Here is a 12,180-nt window from a genome sequence, read left to right on the forward strand (position 1 = left end):
TCCTCCACAGCCCAGTCCCAACCGGCGGGAGGACCGGCCCGTCAGCTTCTACCAGCTGGGATCCAGCCAGCTTCCGTCCAGCGTGGCCTCGTTGGCCAGAGATGCCGCCAGCCTCGCCAAGGACAAGCAGCGGGGCTTTGGGCCCAGCATCTTACAGAACGAGACCTACGGTGCCATCCTGAGTGGCAGCCCGCCCCCTGCCCAGCCGGCAGTCCCCAGCACCACCAGCGCCCCCCCACTGCCCCCTCGGAACGTCAGCAAAGGTACGGCCTCTCAGTGCCCTCAGCACACACACACGTGGCGGGTAGGTCTGTGCTTTGGGGAGGTTCCCAGCGAGGTAGCCCTGGGACTCTTATTTTGTAGTTACTGTCTGTGTATTCCCTAAAGGGACCCCATCGTGTTTATGTGTGTGCCTTGACAGTTCTTGTGGGCAGAGTGGTGGTGCCGCGTGCTTGGGGCCGCAGCCGACCGGCCTGTGGTGGTGGGCGGCCCCTGGAGCCACCTGCAGACAGGCGCCTGTCGAGCATCACCTCCTCCTTCCTCTGCTTGCCCCACCCGCTGCCGCTCCGGGCCCCGATCCTGACCCTCTTAACCTCTCTTCCTGCAGCCGGGCCACCCTGGGGTCCCTGCCATGGTTCCTATCTCTGTGGTCCCCACAAGGTGAACAAGAGACACTGACTTAGGGGACTTAGCTCAGCCTTACTGTAGAAACACAGAATCATGCCTGTGTGTCCTGCCAGTGTGCTCCGTGCCCAGGCCTCACCCAGCTCCGCCGCTGCGTCCCAGCTTAGCAAGTTTGACCCCGGCAGTCATGAGAGGTTTTGCTCCCCAAAGTTAATCAGTCCACCCAGTACTAAAGACCGGCTGGCCGCCGTGCCCCTGAAGTCAGGTCTGGCAAGTGGCCCGTCCGGCTGTGGGCTGGGCCACCCAGCCCTGGGCAGTGGCTGTTGGAGGGTTTTCTGTGTGAAAGAGGGAGCTGCTCGGGCTTTGGGGTTCGGGGCCCCTGGGAGCACAGTGGAGCAGCCCGGTGGCACCGAAGCCCACTCACATTGTGTTCATACAGCAGCTGTAGCTAGGGAGTGGGGGAGGGGAGACAGGGTCGCAGGTGGCTGGAAGGCCGGGCTGCAGGCCAGCACACAGCCGTGTGACTGGGCAGGGTGGCTGGGCCTCGCCCTCTCGGAGACTACATGCGGCGCTGCCCCTGGCCTCCAGGGAGGCCCAGAGAGGGGACTGATGACCCTGCAGTCCCTGAGTCGCCCGCCCCAGCAGCACCCGCTGGGAGCAGACCTGGCACCAACCATGTCCCGAGACCCACGTGCTCCCCAGGGCCCCGCCCCCAGGTGCCCCACATCCCAGACCCGTGTCTGCACCCAGGCTTGATGAGGTCATCCCGAGAAAGTCAGCTGCAGGCTCCTCGCAGAGCTGCCTCCTCCCCACTGGCCTCCCCAGGCCGCGTGGGGTCCTGCTGGGGCTGTCCCAGTGCCTCCTGCCACCACGCCCTGTGGCCTGGGGCCGGGCTGGCTCTGCAGGGCCCACGTCGAACGTGGTGGTCATGCTCACCCCAGAGCGGCTCTCACTGTGTGTGCCCTGGCGAGGGCGGATGGGGCTTTGTTCTGTTGGGTCAGGGAAGGAAGGGAGAGCTCTTCCTCCGGTGTCTGGCTTTCCGGCAGTCTTGGAGTTGGAGGATTTGGGTGTTTTCCTTGTGTTTCTGTTTGCCACTCTGTCTCAGCTACATTTCTGCTTGAGACGGTGGAGATTGCACCTGTGCCTGCCGCCCCCCTCCGTGGGCCTCCCCTCGTTCCCGGGAGTGGGCGGGCCCTGTTTTTACCATCAGGCTCAGCCCTCCCCGTGGGCTGCACGCGACCTCAGACGCAGGCCCCGTGCACCTGCGTAGACGCACTGCGATTTTCATGTGGCTGAAGGACTTGTGACCAGGGAAGCACCTCCTCCCTTGCGGGTCATCTGAACCTGCGCCCTTCCCCTCGTGTCTGACTTACACGTTCTGTCCCCATAGGGGCTGGGAGGCGAGTGCTGTCCTTCCACTGTGGTCACTCCACGGCCCATGGGTGGGCAGGGAAGGGCAGAAGGTCCGTACACCCTGAACACGGCGCTCGGGAGATGCAGCTGCGGCTCTAACTTCCCTCTGCAAACAGCATTTGTACGGTGGAGCCTCCCTGGCCCAGAACTCCGCAATGCTCCGGAACCTGAAGCTTTTTTTTTTTTTTTTTTTTTTTTTTTTTATTAGAGGGAGATGGATAACAAAAGAGAGCTTCCATCTGCTGTTTGACTCACAGGAGGCAAAGCCAGGAATGCATTCGGGGTCTCCCGTGTGGATGGCAAGAGCCCAGCACTTGAGCCGGCACTGCTGCCTCCTACGGTCTGCGTTAGCAGGAAGCTGGAGTCAGGAGCCAGAGCCGGGAATTGGACCCGAGTTCCATTAAGGGACGTGGGTGTCACTCACCGGCTCCCCTCCCACGGCACGAGACCTGGGGATTTTTTTCTGAGTGTTGATGTGACTGGAGTTTTGGAGCCTTTCAGAGTAGGAACGGTGACCTGGTTAGGTCAATACAAACGTTCCTCTCCCCGGAATCTGAACTATTTCTGGGACCAGACAGTTCGGGTAAGGGATGCTCAACCTCACTGAGAAAGAATCAGGAATTCTGTAAACCTCACAATCAGATCGAGAAAACCAGCTGGACCTGCGCCAGAAGCCTCTCTGGTGTCGTGTGTCCCCGCAGCCGGCTCCACGTGCTAGGCTGGACGCGTCACGGCGGCCGCTTTGCAAGCGGGAGGATCAGTAACGCAGTGTCTTGTTTCTGTTTTTGTCGTGTGCGCGTGCGTGTGCGTGCGTGTGTGTGCGTGTGCGGGTTTAGTTCAGGCAGCCTCAGCTAACGCCCTGTGGAAGACAAACTCCGTGAGCGTGGATGGTGGAAGCAGGCAGCGGTCTTCGTCAGATCCGCCAGCCATCCACCCACCGCTGCCCCCTCTCCGCGTCACGTCTACCAGTACGTTTTTGCCTTTTTCCTTTCTTGCCAGGGGGCTTCGTAGCTCTGGAAGGCGGGGAGGGGTTGGTGCTGCCGACAGCCAGCTGGGGAGAGAGCGCTGCGGGCCGCACACCCACGGCACAGACAGGCACTGGGCACCCAGTGCTGCCGGGCCAGCCACGGCTGTCCACCCGGCCCCGACCCTTCCAGCTGCCACCCCAGCTCCTGCCCCCCACCCCCCCAACGCCCCTGGGATGGCTCACTCGGGCTCACTCGTTCTTTTCCTGTCTCCCAAAACATTTGCACCATTTCCGCTTCCACTCGCCTCCCCGGGACTCCCATTTCACTGGGCGAGTCTCAGCATCTCGGGATGTTTCTTCCAGTGTCGACCTGGGGTCGAGAATCCCCAGAGCCTCCTGCAGGGGGCGGTGGTGCTCAGCCAGAGCCACTTCACGGCATCGGTGAAGCAGGCCCTGGCCTTGGCCTGCCGCCCCCCGCCCTGGCATGGAGGCACCAAGCATCCCTGTGTGTTGCTGCATCGAGGGCACGGCCCGGGCACAGGTGCTTGTGACCTCTGTAAAACCAGGACCGTGAAGCACAGTCCGGCCCCACCGCTGCAAGGCGCTGCGGCCAAGCCCGGGACGGTGGCTGGGGGCGTGATCCAGAGGCTGTCTCAGGCTCTGGCCCTAGGAGGGACACGGGAGCCGGCGGAGAGAGCCCCGTCCAGCTGCAGGGCTGGGGAGGCTCAGCAGCCAGCAGCCGCCCTCCTTCCTCTGGGCTGCGGGCCTGGGGCTGGGTTTGCGTGCTGGAGCTGCCTCCATCGGCGCGCCCCGGGCCCCTCTCTGGACCCCAGAAGGCTAACCTGGCAGGGAATAAGGTGTGCCCGCTCCCGCCCAGGCAGCGCAGGGTGGTGGTGCCCAGCAACAGGGAGGCGCTCTGGGAGAGGCAGCCCCTGGTGATGACCGTGATGAACACTTTCCCCCCGTGGAGCCTGTGCCACAAGAGTTCTCGTGATCTGCCCTTGGCCGTGCCCCTGCTCAGCAGCCTGGTGAACGGAGCTCTGCGGGGCAGGGAGCAGGCCCAGAGCTGGGCCCTGGGTGCAGCCTCCTGGGCTTGTCCTGGGCTGCCTTCCCCGCCAGGAATCCTCGCCAAGGCGAGGCAGATAGAGCGGCTCAGGCCACAGGTGCAGGCGGCAACTTCCTGATTGGTTTGGCAAGGGCCCTACCCTCTCACGCAAGTCCGGTTTTCCCAACCCTTCTGAACTGGGCCGTAGCACAGAGGAAGCTGGTGCCGGTGCTGGAGGAGCTGCTCGGGAGACCTTGCGAGCCGAGCCCGACCGCGTTTCTCTGTGCTCTCCTGTCTCCGCAGATCCCCTGACCCCGATGCCACCCCCTCCAGTAGCCAGGACGCCCAGCGTGATTGAAGCCTTGAGCCAGCCCAGCAAGCCCACCCAGCCAGGGGTCTCGCAGAGCAAAGCCCCACCTTTGCCGCCCCAGCCCCCCAGCCGCCTCCCCCAGAAGAAGCCAGCTCCCGGGTAAGCCCTGCCCCCCCACTCCGGCCCTGCTGGCCTCTTGCCTTCAGGGCAGTGGCCTGTACCGTCCCTTCAGGAAGGCCACGGAAGGCCACAGAAGAGATGAGTGTCGCAGTCCACGTGCACTTTCTTCACAGCACATTTTCCGTGAACTTGTTGAAATCCCTTCCCGTTATCCACTGAGTTTGTTTGAGCGTCTGAAGTTTCTCCTGCTTCCAGAACGGTAACGGCGAGATCAGGCATCACATGCCTAATTCACCAGGTCTCAGAGGTCTGAAAATTAATTCATCAGGAATTCCTAAGCTGTGAACATTTCTTTAAAATGCATCTGAATCTTAAATGTGCGTCATGAAGTGCGATTTCTGCTTAGCACGAGCACTGGACCCACCACCTGGCTTCCTCTGCCATGTGAGCTCAGAAAGCCTTTTGTGTTTCTAAATGGCTGGGAACAAATCAAGAACATTTTAAAGAAATTTGTCTACGGGGGCCGGCGCTGTGGTGCAGCGGCATCCCATATGGGCGCCGGTTCTAGTCCCGGCTGCTCCACTTGCAATCCAGCTCTCTGCTATGGCCTGGGAAAGCAGCAGAAGATGGCCCAAGTCCTTGGGTCCCTGCACCCTTGTGGGAAGACCTGGAGGAAGCTCCTGGCTTCAAATCGGCGCAGCTCTGTCTCTTGGGGCCATCTGGGAGTGAACCAGCGGATGGAACACCTCTCTCTCTGTCTCTGCCTCTCTGTAACTCTTTCAAATAAATAAAATAAATCTTAAAAAAAAAAAGAAAGAAAGAAATTTGTCTTCAAGATTCGGAGAGAGCTGCCATCCACCGGTTCGCTCCCCAAATGACCGCAACGGCCAGGACTTCGCCAGGCTAAGGCCAGGAGCAAGGAACTCAGTCGGGGTGTCCCCTGTGCTGTCGGGACCTGCTGCCTCCCAGGTGCACACCGGCAGGTAGCTGGAGCCAGGAGTGGGGCTGGGACCAGACCCAGCCCTGGGATGTGGGGCATGGATGCTGGAACTGGCGTCTCCACCTCCAGACCAAACCCCCCCCCCCCCCCCCCCGAGGCCACTGTCTGGCACGTGAAAATGACGCGAGGTTCAGGTTGCAGTGCCCGTGAGCAGTGTGGGCACATGGCCATACCCTCCATGCTGTGCGGGCTGCGGCTGCCTCCAGGGTACCTTGGCAGGGACTCCGCAGCCCACAGAGCCAGTTACTGCCTGGCCTCCGAGGAACAGCTGCCGTCTGTGGCTCAGAGGCTCAGGCCTTCCCACGGCCGTGAGCGAGGGGCGAGGGCTGACGGGGTCTCGAGACATTCATGCCCAGAGACGCTGCTGGAGCTCAGATGGCGACCAAGCCAGCGTGCTCTCGGGGCAGCTCAGAAAGCAACCACAGCACGCCGCAGAAGGAATTCCCTCCCCAGCTCCCGCCCTTCCCTCCTTTTCCATGGCTGCAGCCCCGCCCCGTCTCTCCACCTGCTGGCTCCATGCTAGCTCCGGGAAGATGGCGCCTCTCTTGGCTCGCTAAGATACGTGGCCCGTGCTTCACAACAGAGCTGTTGTCACACCGGCTGCAGATGACACTGTGACTGCCGGCAGCCCAGTGAGGCAGCAGCCCAGGTCGCAGGTCAGCTCAAAGGCCTCCTGCTGTGTGTCTGCCTCCTGGCCTTGGGACACACTGGGCCCCCAGCTCACGAGTGGCCCCGAGCTCGTGGTCAGCCATGCCAGCGCCTGTCAGCGGGACTGCAGGACACAGAGACACGAATGACACTGAGTGCGGTGGCTGGGCAGGTCCTGGCAGAGCCGCCTGGACCCGGGGTTAAGATGCAGGCCATCCTTTCACAGCAGGGCCAGGGCCCAGGGTGGGGGCGTGGTGGAGCCAGGTGCTACTGCCCAGCCCCTGTCCAGACCCGGTCATGGGTCGCAGGCATGCATGGACATGGTGCCTCGGGAGAACCTTGGTTTCGGGCACCTTGATTTAGCACTTTCTCCTGGGCTTCTGGTTCCTCCTTTTTCCAAAAAAAGTTGAGTAACATCACCTCCCGCGTTTACAGATGGGACGCAGGTGAGTCCCTTGTCAGAGGGACGGGGTGGGGCGGGCAGCAGGAAACCTGTTTTCCCTTCTTTGCAGGGCTGACAAGTCAACTCCGCCGACCAGCAAGGGCCAGTCCAGGGGACCTGGTAATTATCTGCCGCGGGCCGGGCTCTTGGGGGCAGCAAGAGGACGTTTCCAGCCGGTGGTCTCACGCCAGCCCTCCCCAGGGCCCGAGGCCCCTGCTGATGTGAGCAGGTGTGGGGGGAGGGCCGGGCCCAGACACTGGCCTGCCTCCTAAGCTCTGTGAACACTGTGTTCGAGACAGGAGGCTCTGGCTCTCAGGGTCCTTTCCCCACCCCATGAGAGCATCGGGGGATCTGCTGTCAGACATGACACCGTGCTGACCCCTCGCCCCCGGGATTGCCAGGGCATCTTGTAACGCCGCTCCATTTTGCAGTAGAACTCTCTGGAACGGAAGCTCTGGGTCCTCTGTCCAATGCCGTGGTCCTGCAGCCGCCGGCGCCCATGCCCAGGAAGTCACAGGCGGTAAGCAGACACACCTCCCTTCCCGCCCCTCGCTCTGGCCAGCGGGGCACAGGGGGCGCTCTGAGGGCCGGTAGCAGACTTCCCTGGGGCTGCTGCCTGCTGGTCACCGGTCTCGGGGGTGTGGTCAGCTGCTGGGCTTGGTCCTCTTCTTGCTCCCATTCTAGCACAGGGCCCGCACGGGCGCCAGGCCCAGCTACCTCGCTTCCCGGCTCTGCCCAGGTCCTCACCCCCTGGCTCCTGAGCTGCGTGCGCCTGCCCCACCTTCACGTCTGGGGTCTCCCCGGGCCTCGGCCCCCGAGAGCAGCTGGAAGCAGAGCGGCCCAGAGCGTAGCTCCCTGCCGCATCAGCTTCTGCTCCCTCCCCTGCTTGATGCAGACCAAGGCGAAGCCCAAGCGGGTGAAGGCGCTGTACAACTGTGTGGCGGACAACCCGGACGAGCTGACCTTCTCCGAGGGGGACGTGATCGTTGTGGACGGCGAGGAGGACCAGGAGTGGTGGGTGAGTCGGGGCTGGGCCGTGGCCTGCCTGCCTGGCCGGGGACGCCTGCTCACAGCGAGATTCTCAGCCCGAGCGTGCGCTCTGCCCCTGGCCTTCTGGGGGGGGGGGGGGGCTCCTCCTGCACATCGGCTTCCGAGTGGACCTGATGACCCCCCCGGGGGGGGGGGGCTCCTCCCTGCAGCCTCTCGGGCTGCAGTCTCCAGACCACAGGCGAGGGCCCCTAGTCTCCAGGTCGTGACCGCCCACTGCTGCCCGAGAGGCTGGAGCCGCGGGTGCCACCTGGCTCCAAGGCGAGCGTGGGCTGCTCAGGCTTCCTCCTGGGTACAGGGTGAGCTTGGGCCTGCCCCGGGCGACCCCGGAGTTCAGATGCAGCCACTTAACAGGCTGCTGACCTCGGCCAGGGCACCGGGGTCTTCTCCCTTTGTCGCCAGCGCCTGGCAGGGAGTCACAGCAGCCTGTGGTGAGCACCCTCTGAGGGAGGCGGGGGTGACCACAGGAGTGACACATGCAGAAAGCACCTGGCAGAGTCGGCCGTGTGGCCACAGCCGTGGCCCGGCCCCGTCCTGGGACTCGGATACCCAGCGGTTCAACTCCCCACTTGGGTGGGGCTCAGGGAAGCCTGACAAGCGCTGTCCTGGGTCCCTGCCCTGGCTGGGCCATGACAAGCGCTGTCCTGGGTCCCTCCATGCCTTCAGCACAGGCTGCAGGGAGCCCCCGCGGCCTCTGCTGACCATGCGTCAGCCGCGCAGGGCTGTGAGGGCCCCACGCCCACACACAACAGGCCGAGCCGGATGGAAAACACCTGTTCGTTCCCCTAGATGTGCAGAATCCAGAGAGCTGGAGAGAGGAACATGGGTACCGCCCAGAACCACGGCCCGCTCCCGCCTCACTAAGAATCCCCACCATCTGTGTTCTGGCCATTTCCTGTAGACCTTTACGTGCCCATATAATTCACGTTGTTGGGATCACACTTGGGTGTCATTTACACACGTTAACCCACAGCAAAATTAAGTGGATTTCTTGAACCTTCCACAAATGCTTGGCAAAGTTTAAATGGAGCCAAGTCAGACCCTCTGCACTTTATGGCTGCTCTGATCCTCTGTCTTCATTCCCTGGAAGGCAAAGCACGCGGTGAGGGAGCTCCCCGGGGTAGGGGTCGGGGCCAGGCCTGCACGTCCATCCTGGGGTGCACACGTGTGGGGTGCGTGGGAGGCATGCGTGACTGCGTGGTTGAGAGCAAACAGGAGCAGTGTAGTACCTGCTGGCTGGAGGGACCCTTCTAACAGACCTCCCGTCTTCACCGAGCTCCAGCCCCGAGGAGCCCTGTAACCGCCCCAACTCTGATCCATTCCAGATCGGCCACATCGACGGAGACCCCAGTCGCAAAGGAGCGTTCCCTGTGTCATTCGTGCACTTTATTGCCGACTGAGCTGCCACCGGCGAGAGCTACCCTTTTAACAGTTATGTTCCTAGTCCGTCGTTGGCACCAACACCCTTGCCAGGTGCTGGCTTTGTGAATCCTATGGTGGCCCATTTTCTCCGTTCTGTTTGACAAACTCAACGGCAACTTCTTTTATATATCAGTGGTTTTTATAATTTGTGATGTCCATGAAACATTGTTATACTTTTACTACAAAGAACCGAATTTCCTAAAAGGTGAACTGAAGAGTTATTTTAACTATGTATTCAAGATTTAGATTCTACATCTATAGAACTAGCTCAACCAAAAAATCTGTTTGGGATTTTAGTTCTTCCTGCTTCCCTTTGCCCCGTTACAGAGTCGGGGACCTTTCGTGCAATTAGTATTTTGGGGAGCCATAACTGCCGCCTCGGGGTCCCAGCCCGGCTCTGGACTTCCTCAGTAGATGCCATCAGTTCACCTTTACACACACCTGTTCCTTGGACACCCACCCGGCGTTTGCCTCCTACAGCCTGGGAGTTGGCACACGAGCCTTGTCCTCTCCAGCCCGGCCTGAGGTTGGAGCTGCCACTGTGTCCTGCATGTGTGAGACCTGTCGTTGTGCCCAAGCCTAGCTAGCAGAACCACTGGTGCTCCAGCACAGCCTAGGTGACGGCAGCAACTCCCGTCCCTGGAGAGGAGGTAAACCTGCATTTCCTGAATTTGATTAAAAACCAAGGATGAAGGATTGCAGTAGCAGCTTTGGGTGCTTTCCTGCCTCCTGGAGCCCCCTCACCTCCGGGAAAGCAGCTGCGCCGGGGAGAACACTGGGTGCGCCCGCCCCGTGCCGTGTCCTGTGTGTCCCACTGCCTTCCCGTTTCCTAGCTCATGAATGCCTCCTCAGCTTAGTGTCGTGTTTATAGAACATGCCCACAGGAATGGTAGCTTCCCTGTCCATTTGTCTGTGACCGAGAGCATATCAGAAATCCGTAGGTCCCGGGTGACGAAATACTCCCAGACACCCCAGTTTGACTGTGTAAAGCCATCATAGCATTTAAACGTAACTGCTTGGGGAGGGGTGGGGTTAGGTCGTATGTGATGAGATCAGAACTCACTAGTTTAAGGAACTCTGTCATACCTCTTTGCAGTTGTGAGCGTAAGATTCACAGTAGGAACATTAGAAACGTCGGCACTGTGTGAGAATGACTAGCCCTCTGATGCCCGCTCGGGTTTTTAACAGAAGGAATAAACCGTAGTGCAGGCTTGGAAGCCAGGCGGCGTGCTGTCAGCGCGGTTACGATGGTACATCGGCCTGAAGCAGCTAATATGCAAGTCTCTTGTAGGTGTAGAGTTTTTGTTTTGTTTCTTAGCATTGTAATTTTTTTGTTATCCTAAAGGAAGACAGAACAAACTGGAATGTTTTATGATGTTGCATAGCAATTGTTTTTTTTCCTTTCAGAGCTCTGGGTAACAATGTGCTAGATCTGTAATTAACTTCTTTTTTTAAAGCACTACATCTATTTTCACTAATTGTTCATTTCTGTTGTTTGAACCCTTCATTTGGTTAATTTTCTTCGATTTAAGGAGTAAACGTGTATTTTGCACAGCGCACTTCCCGTCTGTCTCAGCAAAGCTCCCACATCCGTGTCTTGGCCTTCGGGCTAGCTGGTGCCAGACCTCTAAGAGTGAACTTGATTCACGCCAACATTTTAACTCCAGGCCCCAAACTAGTCTGTCAGGTTCACTGGTACATAAATATCTAGGAAATATTTTTCCAATCTACAGTTTGGTGGTGCTATTGTGCAGTAATGAATAGAAGAGAAATTATACTAACTGCCCTGCTAACACACTTGCCTAGTTATTTGCTCTTTGCAAATTACCAAAAAAAAAAAAAAAAAAAAAGCGCCAGAGAAAGGAAACCATTGTAGATATCTATTTATATTTAAAGTTTATGTTTTATGAACGTCAGCTGCAGGACTTGGGCATCTTGTGTGCCCTTTTCCATCGGATCTGACCTCTAGGGATGTTGACTCAAACGTTAGAAACGCGTGCAGAGACGAACGCTCCGGTGTGAGCTGCCGAGGGATGGGTGATGTGAACCGCAGCCTCGAGCGCTCTTTTGAGATGTATGATATTCAGTCCATTCGCTTGATTACTTTGGTCTAGTTGCAGCGCAACTGTATATACTGTATAACCTAAATTCTTATTTTCATTGTCCTCGATGCAGTGATTTATAATTAGAGCATGTTTAATAAGTTTACTCTTGTTAACTAGTCATTTGACTGGAAAAAATAAAAATACTTTTAAATGGATACTGTCGTATTTGTAATGTTTTCATCTCTCAAGTGTGTACATGGACAGTCCTTTCAGTCTGTAGGATTTTATTTATTTGAAAGGCATAGTTAGAGAGTGAGCAAGCAAATTTTCCATCTGCTCCAGCTAGGAGCTTCTGCTGGGTCTCCCATGTGGGTACAGGAGCCTAAGTGCCTGAGCCACCCTCTGCTGCTTTCCCAGACACACTAGCTAGGAGCTGGATCAGAAGTGGAGCAGCCGGGACTCGAACCAGCGCCCACATGGGATGCGGGCGTCACAGGGAGTGGCTTTACTTCCTATGCCATGACACAGGCACGAGAGCCTTGAAATGTATCGCTGCTAACACAAGCAGTAATCTCTTAAGGTTCTCCAGATTCTCAGATGAACGCTGGGAGTTACTTTTACTTTTTTTTTTTTTTTTTTTTTAATTTGAAAGGCAGAGACAGAATCAGAGGTCTTCCATCCACTGGTTGACTCCCTGAAGGCTCCTCACAGCCAGGGCTGGGCCAGGCCAGAGCCAGGAGCCAGGGACTCACCCAGTGGGTGGCAGGGACCCAAGTACTGAGCATCATCGGCCCAAGTACTAAGCATCACCGGCTGCTCCCCAGGGTGCACACTAGCAGGAAGCTGAATGGGAAGTGGAGGAACCAGAACTTGAACCCAGGTCCTGACACAGGCTGTGGGCTCCTAGCATGTTACCTTGGCAACGCACTTTGACGGATTTACTGTCTATTGAACTCAGTGCTGTTCCGCATCAGTGTGGGCTGGGCCGTCAGTCCAGACCTGTCTGATCCGAGGTCAGGACAGTGACCTGCATCTCCCGGGGGCCGCTCTGGGACAGCGTTCACGGCCACACAGGCCCTCGGTGTGTGCAGTCACTG

At 58.7% G+C, this 12,180-nt stretch overlaps 1 protein-coding gene across 5 annotated transcripts in view; it reads left to right on the plus strand.

Annotated features, from left to right (window-relative positions):
• Nucleotides 1–11,298, plus strand: part of ASAP2 (ArfGAP with SH3 domain, ankyrin repeat and PH domain 2) — a 171,456-nt gene extending 160,158 nt beyond the window's left edge. For 2 of the 5 annotated variants that reach the window (XM_062208926.1, XM_062208929.1), the window contains exons 22-28: nt 11–263; nt 2,874–3,005; nt 4,353–4,518; nt 6,640–6,689; nt 7,001–7,089; nt 7,465–7,587; nt 8,942–11,298. In XM_062208926.1, coding sequence (XP_062064910.1) covers nt 11–263; nt 2,874–3,005; nt 4,353–4,518; nt 6,640–6,689; nt 7,001–7,089; nt 7,465–7,587; nt 8,942–9,016 — 888 coding nt within the window. In that variant the 3' untranslated portion in view covers nt 9,017–11,298. The remainder of the gene's footprint in view (nt 1–10; nt 264–2,873; nt 3,006–4,352; nt 4,519–6,639; nt 6,690–7,000; nt 7,090–7,464; nt 7,588–8,941) is intronic. The other 3 variants (XM_062208928.1, XM_062208930.1, XM_062208931.1) reach the window with 3 other exon arrangements.
• The last annotated feature ends 882 nt before the right edge of the window (nt 11,299–12,180 follow it).

The sequence above is a fragment of the Lepus europaeus genome, chromosome 13 (genome assembly GCF_033115175.1).
Source record: "Lepus europaeus isolate LE1 chromosome 13, mLepTim1.pri, whole genome shotgun sequence".
NCBI lineage: Eukaryota > Metazoa > Chordata > Mammalia > Lagomorpha > Leporidae > Lepus > Lepus europaeus.